At 37.1% G+C, this 23,256-nt stretch overlaps 1 protein-coding gene across 1 annotated transcript in view; it reads right to left on the reverse strand.

The window, feature by feature from the left end:
- ush2a (Usher syndrome 2A (autosomal recessive, mild)) overlaps positions 1-23,256 on the reverse strand; it is a 219,274-nt gene that overhangs the window by 97,626 nt on the left and 98,392 nt on the right. Inside the window, exons 34-40 of the mRNA XM_084393685.1 lie at positions 19,875-20,037; positions 18,947-19,094; positions 16,532-16,683; positions 15,381-15,528; positions 9,257-9,445; positions 2,550-2,697; positions 974-1,116 (exon numbers count right to left, since the gene is read on the reverse strand). Coding sequence (XP_084249811.1) covers positions 974-1,116; positions 2,550-2,697; positions 9,257-9,445; positions 15,381-15,528; positions 16,532-16,683; positions 18,947-19,094; positions 19,875-20,037 — 1,091 coding nt within the window. The remainder of the gene's footprint in view (positions 1-973; positions 1,117-2,549; positions 2,698-9,256; positions 9,446-15,380; positions 15,529-16,531; positions 16,684-18,946; positions 19,095-19,874; positions 20,038-23,256) is intronic.

Raw genomic sequence — 23,256 nt, forward strand, 5'->3', positions numbered from 1 at the left:
ATCTTGACCCCTTTAACTAAAAACAGATGGCAAATATATGTATATTTCTCACTGATATCAGTCACACTGACACTTTAGAGTACTTTATACAGTGATCACATATATCATAGATTATGATATCCTTACACAATTTTTTTTAAATCCAAAGCCACACAATCAAAGCATAAAAACAATATAAAAAAAGAGTTGATCCATCCATCCATCCATCCATCCATCCAACCAAAAGCTGTTTTCATTCAACCCAGTTTAAACTACTACACATATTCTTGAGTGGTCAACAACGTATCTGATGCAGTATATTCAAGGCATGCCAAAAGAACGATGCAACCTATGAAAGTCATGCTAAGCATCCATAAAGAATGCTAATAGCAAAGTGCAAGATCAAGTATACAGCCACATGGTGCAACACAAGTAGACCAAAGCAGAATCCAAGACAAGATACTGAACAAAAAGTCTCAATGAGGCTGTGAATGTTACTCAGCTCACGTAGTTCTGCCCTCAGATGGAGGGAAAACTCTTCCCAAAAGCAGAAGTTGTGAAGTGCTGCAGGGCATTGTGGGGAGGGGGAGGGGGTTTTCTCTAAGCATGATAATGAAGAGGTGATGGTCCATAATACAGTGCAATCTGAGTGTATGCAAATACTGGCTCAGTAATTATAATGTATGTGCTAATAGGCTGAAGTATAATTAATTTATAACTTAGCAGAGAGTGTCTGTTATGAGCCTTAATATGATTCTATTACAGTAATCAGTCCAAAATGACACCGGCAAGGTCATGTGGAAGAGGCGTACCTTTAACTAGAGATCTCTGCCCACTGGCCCTCTCTCTCTCTCAACACCTGCTCTTTTCTGTTGGACAAGCCTCACAGAGGAACCGCCTGACATGTGGTTAAACACAACACACTCTTTGTGTGCTTAATGATTTTCTGTTGTGTTTGTGAACATTGTGTGTGTGTGTCAGTTGTGGAACTCACTGTCTTGCGCAGTAAAAAGAGAGACCCATGGGCTGCTGGTTTCTCCGTGGCTGTTGGACACCAGCAGTCTGAAATGATACTCTGTAAAGGGTTCCAGTTCCTTCACCATGTGACTAAAGACGGTGGTCTCATTGTCCATTAACCTGAAGACAGAAATAAAAGTACATGTGCAAACACGTTACACTAAACTTAACAGCGTTACATGGCAAAAAATGATTAGTTGACATCCAGTAGAGGGGTTTGCATTCTGGAATCTTCATTTTCTTCTACTTTTTTTCCCCCTGTGTTGACATATTTCCTATTGCAATAGAAAATGTGTGCAGGACATATCAAAGTCTTTTACGCTCACCAAGGCTGCATCCATTTGATAAAAAAAATATTGTGAAATTATATTACAGTTTATAATAACTGTTTTCTATTTTAACATATTAAAATGTACATTTTCCCCATGATGGCAAAGCTGAATTTTCAGCATCATTATTCCAGTCTTCAGTGTCACATGATCTTTCAGAAATTATTCTAACGCTGATTTGCTGCTGCTCAAGGAACATTTCTTATTATTATCAATGTTGAAAACTATTGTGTTGCTTAATATTTTTATAGAAACTGTGATCTATGATTTTTTTTTTGCATTCTTTGGTGAATACAAAGTTTAAAAGAAATATGTCACTGTTGACCAATTTAATGGGTCCTTGATAAATAAAAGTTTAATAATAAAAAAGATTTCATACTTTATTCCCATTCTAGAGGGCATCTGATTTATAAAAAATAAAAATAAAAACACTGTTGGATAAGCAATATTTAGCCTGTTTTCTCGATAAAGACTGCAATTCCAATACTGACTTAATAGGTCCTTTAAAATGCTTAAAATATCTTTTCCAATGATTAGTTGGCAAATAAAATCAAATGTAATCTTAGGATTGAATGTGCGCATCAGCTTCTATGGTTAGAATATGTCATAATTCTGGTAAAATTACAAGCTGATATTTTTATTGAAATGAAATGAAATGAAAATAGATATAGTCACGCTGCATTAAATAGCTTACAAGTCTTGCTGATTGGAACAAATCTTTGCTGGTTTTTAAGAAGCGTCAACTTCCACAGAGCGTCACGATCAAATTTACCATGGAGTATAATAAATAAATCACATGAACAATGAAATACATTTCAAAAGAATCCCAGGAAATGAGGGTGATATATAATACATGCGCCTAGTCATTTATTTATTACAACAGAATGAGAATTCCCCTATTTCTGATTAAATTGCAATTTGTTGTCAGGGAGCATGTAATGCATATATATTAGATAAAACATTTGTTTCTTTCTTTTTTTCATAAGGACAGCCCTGGTCTAGGCCTATTATTTGATATTCCTGTACATCTGCTCTACAACAAACTAACTGCTGCTTTCTTCTCTTTAGATCAAATGTATCCCGCATGTCTCCAGATTCACTGTCTTAGATCATTTTGTATTTTCAGCACAAAATGTACTATTGTTCACTGATGATTGCACTAGTGTAGAAAAGTAAATGTGTACACAGTAAAAGGTCTTGATTGCTTTGTTGAGCTGAGCTTACTGGTGAAGTTGTGGGTAAGCTGAAGTTCTCATCTGGAGCCGATAGCGCAGGGGTCCGGGAGCGTTGTGGCGCGCTGGAGCAGCCCAGGACACCTGCAGCGAGGTGGGGGTGGCAGCTGCCAGCCTGGGGGGCAGAAGGCCATCTGGAGCTGTATGTGGAGAGGATGCAGAGGTGAAGTGGAGCAGAGAAAAGACCTGCACGGTGCAGCATATGCTGAAGAACATGGGTAGAAACACTGCTGGGAATGGGAGCGTTTTAGGGGTGAGCTTAATGTATACATACTACAACACATGCTGGACAACAAACACTCGCAATGGGACACACTGTGTTTATGGAGGACCTAATGTACACCCTGAGAGGTTCTATGAAAGGGTTTTAAAGGGAAAAAATGGTTTTCAATTAGTTGCTGACATTATATTTCAGCTATGTTACAAATACATTAGATTTATCTGAACTTGTGGTTTAATCATCAAAAGCATCAATATTACTGATATAGAAACACAATTTTCAATGACTCATAAATGTCAACATACACTGCCGTTCAAAAGATACAGAATATATATAACAAGCTTTCAACATTGAAAAATAAGAAATCTTTATTGAGCACCAAATTATCATATTAGAATTATTTAGAGGATCATGTGAGTAATGGCTGCTGATAATTTGTCATGTCTGTTTAGGTTTTGTTCATGTCTTTTATTTTGTAATTTAGTTTTGTCATGTGATTCCCTATTCCCCTCATGTTATCATGTCTTGTGCTTCCCTGTTCATGTGTCTTGTTTTCATTCCCTTGCTTCATGTGTCATGTTCTGATTGGTTCATTGTTCTAATATCTTGTTAGCAGTCTTGCCATTTCATTGGTTTATATTCATTAGTTCCATCTTGTCATTGGTTGTTTTGGTCATGTGTTCCCCATAGTTTTGTATTTAGCCCTCAGGTTAGCCATGTTGGTGTGTTGTGTATTGTTTGTGCCCACCTGCTGTCAGTCTCATGCCTTTTCAAGTCATGATCTTGTCTTGGTTTGTTTAGTTTGTATTTAATAAAATTTGTACGACTCACCTCCAGTGGATAACCACTTTTACAGTTTTGGAATGACATGAGGGCGAGTAATTAACATAATTTTCCTTTTAAATTGTAATAATATTGCACAAAATATATTTTTTTACTGTATTTTGGTCAAATTAATGCAGCCCTGGTAAGCATACGAATTGTTGTTTTTTTACATTTAAAAAAAATCGAACTAACCCCAAATGTTTGAATGGTAGTGTATAGGTTGCTGAAAGAAAGGGCAATATATTTTATAAAGACTGTGCTTAATATATTTTTTAAATCTAAAATGTATATACATTCTTTTCAGATAGTACAAGTATATACAGTGCATTCCTTTTTTTGCTTAAAAGATTGAATATTCTGTCAATGGTCAGTCTTTAATCTGTGCATATCACAGATTGGAGAGAGAGAGAGAGAGAGAGACAGAGACAGACAAAGAGAGTGGATAGAGAATTCCTCTGTTTTTAAAGAGAGAGAGTCAAGAGACGGGCGGAGAATGTGAATGGCACTTGTCTAATGGTGCGGTCAGCTCTCTGCGCCTCTGATTTACAAGGACTTCCTGGCCCCTTCTGAGCCTCCTCGCCTCGCTTCTAGCCCAACGCACCATCAACCCCGCGGATAATACTGCGGCTTCTATTTACTGCGAGAGTCATCCGTCCTCAACACAATCTCTGTGGCCAGGGCACTTACACACATATCCCCATACACACATATTCAAATAACATCTGTGAGTTTAACAATATTAATACCATATTTTTCTATATTTGACGAAACCCTTGATTGAAAAAATGTTGGTCAAATGTAATTTAATTAATAATATAATATAATATAATATAATATTTTAAAATAAACAAATAAAATACAAAAATGCTACAAATAAATGTCTAATAATAAAAAAAAATTGACCAAAGTGTAACTGCATTTCAACATAGATCTCATGATTTGCAAATGTCTTATATTATCCACAAGTCATTGAGACTATATTACAAAATTGCCTGGAAGCACATGAAAACATCTCAGCCATCACAAAAGAAAACAACTTGATTCTGGGTCTTGTCTCAGTGCTTAGGGAGGACTCCAGGCAAAAATCATCTATTCTGAGGAGCAATCTAGTCAGAATCAGCCTCAATAATACAGCACTCCAATGCTTCAAGTGAAGTCCTTTCCCTAAGTGAAGTCTCATTCTCAATCAACCCTCCTCTTGTCCAGCAACAAGAACTCAATAACTGTTGATTACTTAAGTCATTTTGGCCACTCTGAAATAGAATCGCCTTGATAGAATACAAATTAGAACTGAATACGCCCGCGATGGCCAAAGCTAAAACAAACAAATAAATAAAGGGGTTATGAGGGTGAGGCTAAATTCCTGGTTCCGTGGTCTCTGGTGTACAGAGAACGAACTAAATGAGATCAACTCATTGACATTAAAGCAAGAAAAAAAGATGTTAATACTTTGATTGATGAGCGATGGAACTGCCAATTATGTCAATAAAGAGTATGGATATGCCAAGCTGTTGTGGGACTTTCAAAAGCTTGACGTACCCATGCGTCATTTAGGAGGACAGGGTGACAGCCTGATTGAATGGAGAAGGTAGATGCGGATGTCTGAACCAAACCCTACATAGGCTTGCATGTGAGAGCGGGGACGTGGCTCGTGCTCAGCGGGGGTCGGATCATCACTCAAATCAGTGGTCCAAAATTAGTTTTACTGCCAAGCTGCAATTTTCATAATGTCCATGTGCTAGTATTAGGCAAGAAAAAGCTTGACAGAGGGATGCTGCTGCTCTGAGAAGAGTGGATAGGGCTTTGCTAGATGGACTTGGGGATGAAAGCCATTTCACTCTTTTCCTCCATCTGCCTTTGCTGCTATGGCTTTTGGGCAGGAATAAACAGTGCAAAGCCCAGCCAACCAGTCATAAACATAATGATGATGATGAGCATATGGACAGGTCTGGACCATGTCCCTACAGATTGCCGCAGCTCAGAGATGCCAATACTACTTTACATAGTTTGGACCTGAAAACCAACACACACACACACACAGTCTAAAAGAGCACCGATGATGACTGAATTTATCAAGAGACCACCAACTGCACACAAATATTCGATAAAAGGAGACAAAAGTCATATTTGTTATGTTCTACCTCATAACATGATATATGTAAGAAGCATACTTCTGCATTAAAAAAGGCTTTCTGTAGATTCAGATATGGTATTATAGGGCTAGATGTTAAAATACAAAAGGCCTATCTGCACTGTCAGGGTCCTTGCTGGCATGGTGTAGGACTAGTCTACGAAAAACAATGGCACAATAAGGATATCAACTTTAAATTGCGATTATCAAATCAAAGGCTGTGAATTAAAGAAGTATATAGTCCGTTGCGCTGCATTTTAGAGTGAAGAGTGGCGCTGTGTTCATAGAGTCTTTGTTCTTTGTGTCTGAATGTCTCAGCAGTGGCAATGTGGGACATTTTCATATGAAATGATCATTAAAATGTAGCACTGTAAATAAACAAAAAGCACAACAGTGCAACAACAACTGCCATGGTTACGTATCGTTACTCATTTCTACGTGGGCACAGAAAAGATTCTTGGAAAAAAAGGTTTCATACAGTGAATGCTTGCGTATGCCCTCGACTACTGTACCAAAAAATACAGGCGTTAACCTGTATGTTAAGCACACTGAGGAATAAACAATACGTTCAAAGCATTTGATTTCTTCCCTAAAGTTTGTATAGAGAGAAAAGAGAGAGACAGTGCTTCTCTTCTAACGAGAGTAAGACACCTATTGACAAAAGAGTTAATTCCTCACAGCCTTATTTCATCAAACAGTCGGCATGAAGCTTCCTTTGTTTCACCTCCCTCCTTCCTCAGGTATATCAAAAGTGTCACTAATCATTTTAAACTATGCACTTTTATGTTTCGTCTGTATCCTAAGCCTTCTACTCCGTCTGTTCTTTGATATAACAAGGACAGTTTGAGACAAGGCTTCAGTTCAGCTCAGACAAACCAAAAGATCTACTGAAAGAAGTGGAGGGAAAAGTGTGGTATTTAAAATTTATACTTATGTCTTTGTGTTGAACTTGAACAATTTCGCAGAACTTTAACTTGGGTGTGCTGACGTTTTTTTAACGGGGCCGTCTGAGAGCGATTGGTCTGTATTTAAAGGCTGGGCATTAACATGGAGTGGCGTTTACAGGTCAGCTTCATCATCTGAGAACATGCAAGGCCATGTCCCATTCCACCGAATCAATCCTCAATCCATACGCACTCCTCTGGGAATGAGCGCTCCGTTCACCTCCGTGAGAGATGAGACAATGGCAGAGCTCTAGGGTTTCAAACGCTGATGTTTGTTCATGAAACGTGTCCGAGCAACTTCATTTTCTTTTCCCTACAGGAAAATGATTCTCCTTTCAGGTACAGACAGAATAATAATTGTCATAGAACGTTTAAGCAAAGTAGGTTATCAGGCCAAAAGGCATTTCTCGCCAGTCTTTTTGATCAGGAAATGTGTGTGTGTTTCTGTGGATTCACGGGTCCTGGCTAGGGAATTTGCAGCTGTCTGGCCAAAACATAAGGGTTCACATTACTTTTACATACGAGACAAACGAGATACAAGTTAATGTCCGACGATCCCTCAGCTAAAACAGGTATAGAGGTGGTGGAGTAGCAAGAGCTTTAACTGAAATTCAGGAAGCTTAAAATAATATAATATAATATATTATAAAATTATAATAATATAATATAATATAATATAATATAATATAATATAATATAATATAATATAATATAATATAATATAATATAATATAATATAATATAATGTTCCGACAGCTACAGTGATCGTCCGATGATCCCTTAGCTAAAACAGGCATGAGAGTGGTAGGGTAACGAGGGAAAGATCTGAAATAGAATTCAGGAAGCTATTAATTATTATAAAATTATTTATTTAATTATTTTTAACATTTATTTTATAGGGGAAAATCAGTCAATAGGATGAAAACTATCACTTTGCGCCTAGTTATGACACGGGGTAAGAGTGTAAAGGAGTAAGAGGGAGAGAAACAAGAAAGTGATTCAAACATGAAATGTTTGCACTGAATATCCACTCTCATCTGAAGAAACACGTGTCCATTGACCCCCTCTTTTCTAACCATTCCTTCCCACTGAACACAATGGGGGTTGGGAAGGCAGAAATCACTAAATTGTCTTTTTTTATCTCCTCCATGGTAATTTACCTTTCCCTTAAACACATATAACCCAGTGCGTGTCACATGCCTCCCAACAGCCATTCTCTGTATAAATCAGCTTAATAAGTTCTCACATCATTAAGTAAAAGGAAGGATGGACCAAGGCCTATTTAACCAATGAGTTGTTACCTTTCATGTGCCTGAGAAGGTCGTAAAAAAGAACATTCTAGAGCCATAAGAGTCATAATTAAAATCAACAACAATTTAACAGTGGGAAAGTGTGGCTCCTTAGTGTGGCAATAAACTTATAGTGGCTACTCTTGTGTGCATACGCTCTTATCTGCCATTGCCATAGACAGGAAATGACATGTCTTTAGATCACCAGCAGCGGGCATTGTTCTCTGTCAGCCAGCAGATGTCCAATGTCTCCCTGCCGGCCCCGTACAAAGCCGCGTTACGGGGCCCAGTAGATTCAGCCTGATCAAACAGCTCGCTCTCTGCCTGTGTGGAGGCATGTGATTAAACATTAGTAGCAGAGAGCCTGTAGCTCTGCGTCAAACATGAACCAGGGCTGAAGTTTACAGACTGTCTGTTAATGAAGAACATGACAATATTATGGAAACATAGTGTTTTTATGCTCTATGCCTTCAAAATTGCATATGCGAAAATACAGATTTTACTGATGAAGATATGTTTTGGAAGGAAAAATTCAATATCAGCTGATTGCATCCTTTTGGTTTGTGTACAAAATCCCAGCGAGTTACCGCATATTGATTTACAACTAACTGCACTAATCATTTTCTTGTCAGCTTTCTGGCAGATGTTGACGTTTCAGCCAGTGGAGTTTATGAGATTTCTGAGGATCATTTAGATTCCATAACTTCCAGCCGACTCCTATTTCATAATCTAATAATTTAAACATTTCTTTTCCTATAAAAAAAAGAAAAGAGACAAGGTGCAACACTTGCCACATATATGGCACATACTGTATGCTACAGATATGCTATTATTCTATAAAGCAAGCCCCCCTTCCACCACAAATAAATAAAATAATTAAACAAAAATTATCAATTAAATGAAAATAATTATCTGTTAAATAAATCATTAAATAAATAAACAAACAAAATGTTCCTGATGAAATTTATACTTATATTAGTATTACAAAGTATCTGCAAAATAAAATAAAATAAAATTAGTATTACAAAGTATCTGCAAAATAAAATAAAATAAAATTTGAATAAAACATAAATGAATTAAAAAAATCCTAACATGTCAAAAAAGAAATTTCTTAGATTTTGTGTTTGGAACCAGTGGTTTCTACAATAACAATCCTTTGTGGATAAGCAAAGTTCCAAACTTTAAATTAAGGGTACATATAATCAACGTGTGGCACGTGTCAATTCACCTAGTCTGTGTATAACAAATGTAAATGTTGTTCTATTACAGAAAGCTGTGTTTGGTACTGACCTCCTGGTGGGAGAGAGACGCTGGTGGGAGAGCTCTCTACACAGCCCTGACTGTTGCAGGCCTTCACCAGCACGGTGTAATTAGAATACGGCAGAAGTCCTCCTATGGAAACCCACTGGCCTTCTTTACCAGTGCTGAGCAGCTCTCTCGTCTCTGTCTCTGGTGTTTCGAAACTGCTGAAGTTCTGACCTGGAACACACAGAGACACAATTTAACATCCACAAAGCCCCATCAAAGGATCAGAGCCACGCTGACCTGTGGACAACTTCAGGAACTTGGATGATGATCACTTTGCCAATAAGCTCCTAATTACAGATCCAATTTTCTTGGATCATTGACAGCGAGGTGTCAACATGATACATGGGTATTTTGGTTCACAGATCAAACTTATGTTATAAATTAGAGGATTGTTAATATAAAAAAAAAAAAAAAAAAAAAAAAAACTTTTAAGCACACTGACCCTTTTTAGACTGAGAGGATGCTGGACAGTCTGCACTTTGTGTGTGTGTGTATGTGTGTGTGAACCGCAGTGCCCTGCTGACACAGGGAAGCCCAGGCTTTGGCTGTCTGGGTCTTAATCCAGAAATGGGGATTGATTGCTCTGCCAGCTCAGACATTGATTCAACACACAGGAAGCCGGATCCACAGAGAGAAAAAAAAATAGCGGCAAAAATAGAAATACAATTTTATAAATAATGGCAGAAAAAAACCTGTGAGTGAGCATATTGTCAATCTGGTAAAAGCCTTATAAAGAGCTGTATTAAAAATAGGAAACAAAGAAAATCCATTAAAAATAACCGAGATGCCCACATACTTAGCCGTAATAAGCATTATCGAAATAAAACGCAATGAAAGGATTCTAAAATTTCCCCAAGAGAAATGTGTTTGCCCTTTCAAATTCACAACCCAAATAAGACTACGAGTCACACACACACACATCTTAAAGGTGAAGTGTGTAACTTTTCGCTTATTCTGCTTAATCTGCAGAGACAACTATGTAAGTCAAATGCTAGTTGATTTCCCTGGACCTAGTATAGATTTACCTGTACATACCTACAGTAGTATAATAAACACTGTCTCTCTGAAGCGAAACATTGCTTTGTTTGACCATTCCAGTCAGCCTGACAACAGCAACACTGGCTGAACTAATGGCATGAGTTTGGGGTGGTGCTATCTACTTGTTTGGCGAATAGCAAATGGGTTGTGGGTAAACTGTTTAAAAAGAGTCATTGTTTTTGCATTTATGTTTGGTGACATCATTGGCAAATTACACATTTCACATGGGGGAATGAAGGAAATTAAATGGAAATCCACCCAGTCTACTTTCTAAATGCATGTTTTTAGGGTTAGGGTTTAAATAAAAATATCATAACTTAAGATTCAGATCTGCCTACATCCAATCAACAACCGATGAACAGAATCAAGCCCCTGTCTTGGTTTCACTTGTACGTCACAATTCGGAAGAAAATAGGTTGCTCCTGCCATTACATCTCAACTTTAACAATAGTACATGCTAAAAAAGGCACCACAATTTCAACCTACCATAACAAAATTACCATTACAGAAATTTAAACACATCTCTTCAACACTCCCACCCATTGGCTGTAATGTGTTCAGTCAGGCCAATGCATGTGTGCACATTAACCAAGAGGTCAAGAGCCAAGCCTCCAAGTCCCCAGCCACCACCACTTACTGTAATGCAATCGACCGCAGGATATACGGCCCTGCTTGCAAATTAAAAGGGAATTAATTCCCCCAAGTTCTCACCTCTCCTCTGGACCAGATAGACTTCTACCTTCACGGGAAGAGGAAGAAGTGAGGCGTGTGTGTAAGTCCATAACCTCCACCCTTTCCCCATCTAAAGGCTTCTAAATGCAGCATCATAAAGAAATCAATAGGCATGAAGTACCCCAATGACTGGAAGCCACAAATGTATCTCTCCTCCATTGCTTCAGTCTTTAGCTGACATTTTAAATTACTGTGCAAATGAAAGAAGAAGAAAAAACACACCCAGAACTTGTAAAAATTACTTGTTTAAGCAAAAATAAACAAGCAAAATGAATTTATCTAAGTTCTATGCCCTCAAAGAATCATTCTCTGTCATCTACAACTAGCTCAGCCTTTATTTAGTCAAATCTTATAATTGCTTCCAATTTACCTATTCTGCTTTTGGCGGTTTATAAAACGAATTGCCGCAACAGCATCAGTCTCATTTTTTAAGAGTTTTTTCCCCCTTTCTCAACTGGGAGTAAGAAATATGCAGCCAACACACACTTTATTTCCACGAAGAGATAAATGGTAGGGTTTGGAGACTAAAGAATATATAACGGTTAAAAAGTCACTTTTTCCCTGAAGCTCTACATAAATCACAGGAGTAGTCAATATTTAATAATGCTAGCCTCGGTCCACAGTCCCTTGATCACCCCTGTCATGTGTAATAGCCCCCACTCCGATTTTTTTGACATAAAAGCTTGGCTTTACTGCAATACTAACATGTAGAGGGGTCATTACTGATCGACATTTCCCTTAATCTGTGATAGCCAGCCACCCGCCGATAAATTCTCCAGCAATCCACTGGGAGAAATCGCTTAAACTCTTTCTCTCCTGGCACAAAAGACAGAGAGAGAGAGACGCCTGTGGATCTGACCCTGCTAGCTTGGTGTGAACAATCCCTCCCTCTCGAATTGCACACTCCACAATAATACAAAAATAAACAGTGCTGAACCCTCTGGAGCCAATGATATAATCAAAGAAGCCAAGAAAAAGCATACAAATACTACTTCACACTCAGCGTAAGCTATCATCTCCATCAGACGTAGCATTGTAAAAACAGCAACAACAAATGCGCACGAATTGCGTGGCACAGCAAAGGGAAAACAGGAGTTTGGTTGGAAGAGTCCACTGGCGGTGATCTCACTCTCTCAAATCAATCCCCCTGCACATCATAATCTTGCTCTCTCTGCTCAGAAGAATACTTCAAAGCTCTTGCTCTATGAGAGGGGGGACGTGGCTGCCTTTGTGAGAGGTCACTTCCATCTGCTTGTACTAGGAGATTACAATCTTGAGTCCGTAAGCTGCTCGTCCTGCTTGTCAGATTGCTACTTTTAAGTCTGGTCGGTGTTTGCTGGGCTGCACACTACCTCAGATTGGCCTGCAAGCTGAGGATTCATAGCAAACTGCTGGTATATTAAGTTTCAGAGTCAGCAGTATACTACTCAATGACACAACGGAAGAAAACAACGGCTGAATGGCAATGGTAACTTATTTATATGAGCAACAGAAGTGCATTGACATTTATTCATCTATCCCTTTTATCCAAAGCGACTTACAAATGAGGATTACAAAAGCGATTCATCATAAAGAGGCAAAAAACAGACATAGTTTAGAATAGTTCAAGCTAGAAGAGGGAGAGATAAGGAATACTGAAATTATTATTTTTATTTTTTAAGTGCTGACAGAAGAGATGAGTTTTCAGCGGTTTCTTGAATATTGTCAGGGATTCGGCATTCCGGATAGGGTTGGGAAGATCATTCCACCAGCAAGGAACAGCGAACGAAAACGTTCTGGAAAGTGATTTTGTGCCTTTCCGAGAAGGTACTTGCTGACCTCAGGCTTCTGAAGGGGATGTAGACTCGTGAGGGAGGGCGCAGAGCCCGTGGCTGTTCTATGTGCAAGCATCAATGTCTTGAACTTGATGCAAACCGTAAGTGGTAGCCAGTGCAAAGTAAACAAAGTAAGGCCTGTGTCCATCAAAGGGGAAATCTGATACATTACTTAAGTATAATATACGGTTTCCCCAAATAGTAACATGTTTGACCAGGGACTGTATGAAGAGAAGAAATTTTGCAGAAATAATTTTGATAAAAATTGCAGCTGTAAATGTAAAGACCACCTTTCTGTTAAAACAGCCAATCATCTCTGAAATGACTGAAAAATTCAGGTTTAAGCTTGATTAGACTGTAAGAAGCAAACTTTATGTAACCATTGATGTCTGATTGTCCTGATGATTTGAAATATGTTATCAAAATGGATAAGGCAAATCAAAAATTGTAACATGTATGCCTATTTTCTACCTAGAAAACTGCTGCCCGGCGACGTTACCGAGATATCCACCATATGAAGTGTCTTGCTTTCATGTTGGAACTATTCATTTCCCAACACAAAGACTGAAAAACACCAAAATCAAATCAGAACATACGAAGTCTTAATCGTAGAAATAAACTAATTTAATTCAATAGAAAATATAATACTACTACTACTACTACTACTAAAATATAACTACTATTGCACACTACCTCAGATTAACTGCAAATTGAGAGTATCCACAGCAAACTGCTGATATATTAAGTTACATATTCAGCAGTATACAAGTCAATTGCACACAGAAAAAAAAAAAAACAACAGCTGAATGGCAAATCTCTGACAAATTTGATTCTTATTTATCCATTCAAGCAGCAGAAGTATATACACGGTAAGGCCTGAGTCCATGAAAGTGGCCGGCTGATTGCTTTGTAAGCGATCTCCCACAAATATTAACAATCAGGTGAGCTCAGCTTAATTAGACGCTGACAGAGTAATATGGCAGTCTGTGAATCAACCTCTGTTTCTCTTTTGTTTTTTGTTATTACAAACAAGCACATTAAGGGTTATAATTTGCTGATCGTGGACGATTATGTTGTGTAAAAATGTCAATGTATTCATTTAGGTAGACTAGTGAAACACACATACTGTAATATGCACACGCAGGCCTGTTGGCAGGATTAAATGTGTAGAATCTGTAAGCTGTACAGATGAACTCTTGATTAATGGAGAGAGACAATCTATTCTATTGGCCTGGCAGACAAAAAGAAGTGCTGACACATAGAGGTGCAGGTCACTCTTTTCATCTGAGACTGGCTGGACTTTGACCAGGAATACACAGAGTTTTGGATGCCTACCAGAAGGATATGTGAAATAAAGAATGGGGGACACAGGGTTCAAAATTACACCCAATTCATTCACATACTGACAGTATATGAATGCAAATTGAATCTTGAAAATAGATCAAATCAGCCCTATGGAGCAATAAATGGAAATGGTTTGGTTGCTCTTTTAAATATAAACTACCAATCAAAAGTTTAGATCGATTTTCTAATGTTGTATATATATATATACATATACACATTCTAAAAGGTAATTTACTCCTGTCATGACAAATCAGAATTTTCAGCAGCCATTACTCCTGTCTTCAGTGTCACATGATCTTTCAGAAATCATTCTAATATGCTGATTGGTGCTCAAGAAGGATTCTTTGATGAAAAGAAAGTAAAAAAAAAAAAGAAGCAATTATTTGAAATAGATTTCTTTCTTTTTTTTTACATTATAAATGTCTTTACGGTCACTTTTGCCGTAAAAAATAAAAAACATAAAAAAAAACTTACTAAACCCAAACATTTAAACGGTAATGTACATCATATGGCCTTTTGCCACTTTAATGAAAAGATTTGGAAATGTTGCAAGCTGGATTCGAACTTGTCACTTATGCACTAACCACTAGGCAACAGCCCCAATAAAGCTATATATGCAGTGGCATAGACAGTAAGAATGCATGTTTAGTACGTACAGTACAATATGAACCTAGCTGCTTCATGAACTTGACAGATTTACATAGAGAACGTGTGTTTGCACCTCACCCTCTCATTACAACAAGCGTTTATCCTCTAACCAGCATAAGGAAAGCTAAGGCGGAGATCAGGTTGGTGAGCAGTGGGAGATTCCTTTTGAACGTGCCATTACGCTTTTTTAACAAACCTGTCCGCTCTCATCTCGTGAAAAACGAGAGGAGAAGAGCGCATGATGAGTGCGGGTGTCCTCCCAAAGCCTCTTCCGGCCTGCGATAGCACCCGGCAGTCAGCCTGAGCAGAATGGAGGCCGACAACAATTCATTTAAGCCCATTACTGCGTAGGCAGGCTGTGCTAAGGTTCGCTGAACTTTCAACATTTTTGTTTGTAAACAAACAAAGGGAAAACAGTAGAAGTCAATATAAGGAGCAGAGGCAGCACGCAGGGAGGCAGTGTTGCGTTTACTCTGAGGAACTGAAGGAGGGAGTGAAGGTGTGAGGGGGAGCAGTTAAGTTTGATTTACCTGGCCCGGTGAAGAGGACTGTGTAGGTCAGGTTGCCGTTGGGCTTAGCTGGGGCATCCCACTTGGCTCGCACTGAATGTGGCGTCTCGCTGAACACATACAGGGTCACCTGACCAACGGGAGGCATCTCTAAAGTCCTGCTTTCCACCTGGCAACAGAAAGAGAGAAAGTGACTGCATAAAACTAGGGCTAAGCATTTAGTTTTACTTAAACTGACTTAAAAATAACTTGTCTACATTCGATAAAAAAGTCATAATTTGTCTGAAATAATTTAGCTTTTCTACTGACATTAAATAGCAAAATATGCTAAACAAAACATTAAAAAAAAAAAAAGATTCAGCAGGGATACATGAAATTGATCAAAAGTGACAGCAGACTTTCACAAATAAAAATATATATATATATATTAAATAATTAAATAAAAATAAATATATTAAGGTTGATCACAAAATGGAATACATTACATAGTAAATATTAAAATAGAAAAGTTGTTTTAAATTTGAATAGTATTTTAGAATATTACTCTTTTTTTTTATTATTGATCAAATAAATCGAATATATTATATGATATTATATATAAATACTATATTTTTGATCAAATAAATGTGTGAGCAAAAAAAGACCTCTTTCAAAAACATTTAAATAATCATACCGACCCCACACTTTAAAACTGTAGTGTAGGTTGAAGCGGCAATTCACATTGCCAGAATAAAAATAAATAAATATTAAATTCGCTTTAAATCCATATGTTAAGCATGTAACATTTAAGTGGTATTATTTTAATTTTAAAAACAGGGGGGGAAATATATAAATAAAAATTCACAGCCGGCATTTTCTCCACCATCTGTCCACTAAATGATCGGATACATCTTAGCCTGAAACCACAGCCACTCAACCTCTCGCTGCTTGTTCCAACTTTTGCTGTGTCCGCAGAACTGGCCATTTGACTAAATATTGCACACATATTGGAAAAATGCCCAAATATAGCCCATCAAAGCAGTAACCAGCCCAGAGTGGCATTTATACCAAATGTCAAGCGTGAGCAGAAGGTGCTTTATTGAACAGAGTGAATCGATCACCTTTATGATGTTGAGCTGCCATCTGACACGCAGAGGAGGAATTAACATAATGTAAATGTGGTGGACTCTCACCAGGGGCCCCAGAGCGCAGCCCTGAGCCGTGCAGGCCTGCACACGGAAGCTGTGGAGGCTCCACGGGGACAGATCACCGACCTCAAAGCCCATCAGGGACGAATTCTGCACCAGCATGCCATCCATCCAAAGACCATAGCTGCTAATCACACCTTTGTGGAGGAAATTAATACACGTTTAGCATATGCGCGATAGCATACATGGGAATACAGGTTGTGCTCGACATGTAAACCTCTCATATAATTTCAAAAATGCGATAGATGTCCTAACAGTGCAAAAAATAACAACTACAGTCAATAATTCAAACACATATGTGACCCTGGATCAGTCACAAGTATCACAGGTATATTTGTGGCAATAGCCAAAAATACATTGTATGGGTCAAAATTATCGATTTTACTTTTATGCCAAAAATCATAAGGATATTAAGTAAAGATCATGTTCCATGAAGATATTTTGTAAATGTCCAACCGTAAATATATAAAACATTTATTTTTGTGAGTGAATGCAGCACAACCACGAACATAAATGGACAACTTTAAAGGCGTTTTTCTCAATGTTTAGATTTTTTTGCACCCTCAGATTCCAGATTTTCAAATAGTTGTATCTCGGCCAAATATTGTCCTATCCTAACAAACAATACACCAATGGAAAGCTATGTATGTGTATAACAGATGGTGTATAAATCTCAATTTCAAAAAATTTACCCATGTGACTGGTTTTGTGGTCCAGGGTCACATATTGTCTTTAAAGAAATGATCTAAACATCAGCCAAAATAAAATTTCATTAATGGCTGAAAATCTAGAAGAACTTGCGGCCTTCACTGTACTTCTGCAATGAAGGCTAAAATTGCCCCTCCATCACGATGCTTTATTCCAGGACACGTTTAATACCCAAACACTGTTTGCTCCACTGATTTCCTCACATGCCCTGGTGTAAACTGGCCATTTTGTTTAAAGCCCTCTGTTAAAGCCGGCCATTAGGGAAAGAGTGCTGTAAAACATGTAAACACAGCCGTATACTGCTCCTGCTCTCTTTATAGCTGCTCACAGAACACACCCCTCAAGATGGACCGGTCAGTTAAAAGGAGGACAATTCAGCTTGGCCCAATGCACAAAGAAATAGATATAAACAAACACACTGGGCTTTAACTAACCCTAAAAATGCACAAATATTAAATAAATCAAATTTGCAATAGTTGTATAATGATACAATAAGTAGGTCTTCAGATGGATAATACATTAAATAATAAAATCTAATAAGCTATGTATTTTCTGTAATCACTGTAAAAAGAGATTTCATCCATACTTTTCAGATTGTGTATTTAATTCAGCGCAGATTCATTGTTTTGAATCGTGCAAATAATATCATTAAACTATATTTTTATTGTATTTTTTTATTTCAATGCTTATTAACATTTAAACAAGACTAAGTTATTTTTTTCAGTATTTAAAAATGTGAAAGACTTTGAACACTCCTGTAAAATGTATAATTTAACAGCAATATAATTTATAGTGTTCAATCAGTTGTGCCCTGCTTAATCGTATCTTATTGAACGCTGTAATAACAAAGACATTTATTTATTTGGACTACTTATTGGACCAAAATTACAGTTTATATCTGCACATGATTAAGAGGTGGAATTAATCGTTTTCAAAACACAATAGCACACAATAGCTGAAAACTATTTTCATATCGGATCATGTCGGAATATGTCAGAACATATTAAGGACGTTTTAACTGCCTTAACCCACCCCTCACTTCAAAAATCATATTGTAATGAATTACTCAATAGATTAATTAAATAATATATTAATAATAAATAATGTGGTCTTTCAAAATCAAAACAATGAAAAAATATATATTGTTTACTAAATGACTCCTACTTATTTAATAAATAAAAATCCTTCAATATTTTTTGTACCATGTAAACTAATGCTTTTCTTTATATAAGGCAAAAATGATTTAGTCAGATACTAAATACAATAGATTTTCACACACATGGTAATCAACGTTTCCTAAAATGCATAAAGAAATTAATTCTAGAAGCACTTTTCCTAATCTGCATCTGCTCTCAAACCCAAGGGCCGTAGCGTTGTCCCCCATCCGGTGCTCAGGCTGAGTGAATGAACCTGCTGCTGCGCCCCTGAAAGCCACTGCTAAAGCTGCAGTTCACAGCATCAGTCAAAAGGGAGCACTTTTCATCCACTTAAAACGCAGCACCCTCCGTTCCTCTGTCTCGCTCTCTCTCGCTCTACCACACTCTCCCAGTCGCACCGCCACACAAAGTGCTCCTCTTTTCCTGTCCCCTTCTCTATGTGCTAACCCATCATTAAACATGAAGCACCCTTAACTAAACGGCCATTTGGAATATGAATTCACCTTTGCCAGGCACTAGTTTTAACCCCACTCACCGTTGGGCTTGAGAGGGGGGGTCCAGGACACATTGAGGGAATGTGGGGAGAGTGACAGAATGTTGGGGGCAGGTACTTCCTCCGGTGAACTCTCTTCAGTGTGGGCCACGCTGGGGTCACTGAGGGTGCATCCACCTCCCGTGCACGCCTGCAGGTCAAAAGGTCATAAACAAACATGCCTAAAAATAATGCACAAAAGGTGCAATTTTTAACAAAAACATTTGGCTACTTATATAATGAAGTAGAAGATTGTAGTACACTTAGCTCAATTTAGCACATTTTATCAAGGGAATTTTGAGATATTCCCTTAAATTCAACAAAATTTTTGAAAAAAAGTCCACCTAGGCTTAATTAGTAAATACTACATAAATACATAATCAAAATGTATTTTAATATTGTCTGATAATTTAAATGATTATTACATTTATTTCAATAAAAAAGGTTAAACAACATTTAAATGAAAACCTCAGATCGGTATATGTTGTCTGATCCAAATCAGTGTAAATAATATAAAAAAACAGGCAGTAAGAAAATTGTAATTCTGTATGGTGACGTTAACACATTTTACCATGTTCAAATTTAGAATTCCAAAAATTGGATTTGTAAACTGGTGTATAAATAATACACATTTACTTAAAATTTATTTTAAGTTTCTTGAAAAAAAATAAATAATAATAATATGAAATTAAAATAAAAATCTTAGACAGGAACGATATGTTGTTAGATCCGAATCAGTGAGTAATGAAGGTTTCAAGTTTCAATAAGCGCAATATTCAATATGACTTTAAAAAAAAGCCACATTAGCTTACATTCTAATAAATTTAAAGGGCAAAATGAAATGAAAGTCACAATGACATGATATTCAGCATGTTGAGCCATTTTTTGGTCATTTGTGTGTGTGTGGTGAAACAGGTGAGCAGAAACGCACTGCTATCTGAAACAGGTAGGTGGATCCCGGGATGAGGTTCCGCACTGTGTAATCCTCAAAAAGCTCAGAGCTGTTATAGATGACGGCCAGCTCCTCTCCTAAGGCAGACTGGTACAGCGTGTAGAACTCCAGCAGGCCGTTCACCTCCATTGGAGCAGCCCACCTAAAGAACACCAGAGACAAAACACAGTCTGATATCCTGTCACATGACCCCTGTACTTCCCCTTGTGAGAGCTGTCTGGACTCCCAGCAGCAGCAGCGGCGGCAGGTAAACCAGTGGACCACCCAGAACCCGGACAGAGTCTAATAAGCATGATCATGATAACTCTGTCCGAGGATGTGCGGACAAAAATAGGAAAGCCTGGTGGGTGAGCGTTTCACTCTGTAGCTTGACTTTCTCATTGCTAAATTTAGAACAGAGGACACTGCTATCTACTGAGGGATCTGAAAGACAGAATCGCACAGGACGTCTGAGAAGAGAAATGAAAAACTCAAAGAGGAAGAGAGTGGCCATTTCAGTTCTTCACCTTTGTGTGTATTTTCTTGTTCATTAAACACTTTTAGGCAATTTTATAGTTTTTGACTTTAATGCGTAAGTTTCATATGCATTTTCCGGTTTGGTGATTTTTAAAAGTACGTTTTTAAACATTCTATCTGGTACAGGGTTTATTAATCAGCATTACTTTGCTCAAGGTTGTGAAGATATTCTACAGTTCATTGTTTATTTCGACATAAATCTTAAAACTTTTTAATTAACAGTGGTTTACCAAACAACATTCAAGGGTTGGCAGTGTAAGACAGCTGTCTACTGACACACTTAATTAAAAAGTAGTTAAAAAAAAAAAAAAAAATCATTTTTTTTGATGGAATAGTTCATAGTTAGTTAGTTAAAGGGAAAAAAATGATGTCAATATGGGTGATGCACTGTAAATTTCAAATCTTATTATACACCACAGTCAATTAAAACGTAAACAAGAAAAATAAAGAGACTATGTTAGATTTTATATATTTCATATTAATCCATATATCAAATAGAAGTTAGATAAACAAGGTAAGAACATACCAATGAAAAGTAAAAGACAAAACAAAACATTGAAGTTACTTTCACTCTTTTTTCCATTAATTATTCATTGTTAACGACACAAATAGCACCCTTTTTGTAAAATGACTGGCATATTTGTCTGTTAGTTCAACGACTAGAGGAGACAATGTCCCTTTTGAAGGTAATGGTGTCAAGACTGAGACATGATCTTAAATCATCTATGTTGTTTAAAGAGGGAAATAGGACAGTAACCTCCTGTGTGATGAGAGGAATCATCAAGCGTCTAAGTACAATGAGTTTGACCTGATGTTTCTCACCTCTTTGTTTCCTTAATTTAGTACAAAGCTCATAAGGGCCTCCTGGTCTACATGGAGCAAACACACCCGCAGGTGACTTTATTCATTATTGTGATTAATTTAGTTTAGGCATAAATTAAATTGCATTTTAAATGGCAAACGACAACGGCCATTAAGACATTTTCATAGTATAATTGATAAGCGGTTGGTTATATTATTAATAATACGGCAGTTTAATCAATTGTAATACTTGAGTTAAGCAAAAAAAAAATTCAGCATCATCCAAAATAACATATAATAAACCAATAAAGCAAAGTGGTGTCAGTGTAAAAATATATATTTTTTAAATTCTGAAAAAGATATTTATTATAAAAATATTAAAAACATAATAATAATATTTACCTGACACTTCTGTACATCCTTGCCTTTTATTTTTTTTACATTATTTTAACCTTGTATGCATGTACTATACATTTTTTGCCATCCAGTTATTAAGGCAATACAATTAAGTTAAAAAATACTGCACTATAACTTGCATAATTCTGGTTCTGTCAGAACAACATAAACATTAGCAAATTTTAACCGTTTTTATTCACTGTAAAGGTGGTGAGGACTTAATGTCGTATTGAGAGGATTTTTTCTCTGTCTCTCTCTCTCTCTCTCTTATTCTCATTTATTCAAGGTGCCGTATACTTTCACGCAGCGTGTTTCTGCTGATATTCGGTTTGTGCATATCCTGCAGTCCGGGGTCTCGCAACCTTTCTCACAGGCAAATCGCAACACAACAAAAGAGTATTGAACACATATGATCCTTCACCCTCTCCTATTACGATTCTGCTAACAAGGCAATACCTTTCAAAGGCACTGTATCCACAATTAGACCCTGAGAGAAAAAAAGAGAGGGAGAGAGATATCATCTGTAATGTCAAATTACAATGCTGCCTTTCTCTCCCCCCGAACCTCTCTCCTTCTCTCTCTCCCTCTCTCTCTCTCTCTCTCTCTCTCTCTCATTCTCCCTCTATCATCATTGCAGCTTCCCGTCCCATTCAAATTGAAATATCCAATGGAAATAAAGCAATAACCATTTCCCCCTCTTGGCGGATGAAGACAATAAATAAGGTGAGTTTCCCTCTGAGGCGCTGCCATCAGGATAGAGCAGATACATAATGAAGTTATGAAAATCGGTGATGAGACAAATTGGGTCATATACATCTTTTTAATAAATGGCTTACAGAGATCACAAGCTCTCCACTGCCATTAATACAGAGGTAGCAGGAGAATAAAAAGCAAGGGCTTGTATTTTTTTTTTCCTTCCTCAATGTCTGAAATGAGCATAATCGAATGAAGGCTGTTGAGGTAGGCTGCTACACTGCCGAAGATAAGAAAGAGGGAATGTTGTGGCCAAGGGGTCAAGGTTTTGATAGTTAACTTGGTCCCCATCAACCCCTGCTGGTTGATGCTGTAACTACACCACGCAAACATCTTCCTACATTGACAAAAGTAAAAAAAATTTTTTTTATGTTTTTGAAAGAAGTCTGTTATGCGTATGCTTATGCATTTATTTAGTCAAAATATAGTAAAACAGTCATTTGTATTTTTTTCTATTTTAATATATTGTCACATGATCCCTCAGCAATAATTCTATTATGCTGATTTAGTGCACAGGAAACATTACTTATTATTATCATTGTTGAAAACTGCTTAATATTTTTGTGAAACTTTTTTCAGGATTCTTTAATAAGTAGAACGTTCAAAAGAACAGCATTAATATTAAATAGATTTTTTTTTTTTTTTTTTTTTACATTTTATAATATTAAATGTCTTTACCATCACTTTTGTCAATTCACTGCATCCTTGCTGAATAAAAGTATTGTTTTTCTTTAATAATTTCTTTTGAAGGCCCAGATTCTTTATAAAAGCATGGCATCACAGCTCAAGATAATTGCTAGTGAAGGGTTAGGGACTATCCACATGTCAATCACAATTGTCATGGCAACATTTACCTGTGCCTCCAGATTAATTAGTCATTTTTACTGCTCAGTAG

This window comes from Rutilus rutilus (genome assembly GCF_951802725.1).
Source record: "Rutilus rutilus genome assembly, chromosome: 21".
Taxonomy (NCBI): domain Eukaryota; kingdom Metazoa; phylum Chordata; class Actinopteri; order Cypriniformes; family Leuciscidae; genus Rutilus; species Rutilus rutilus.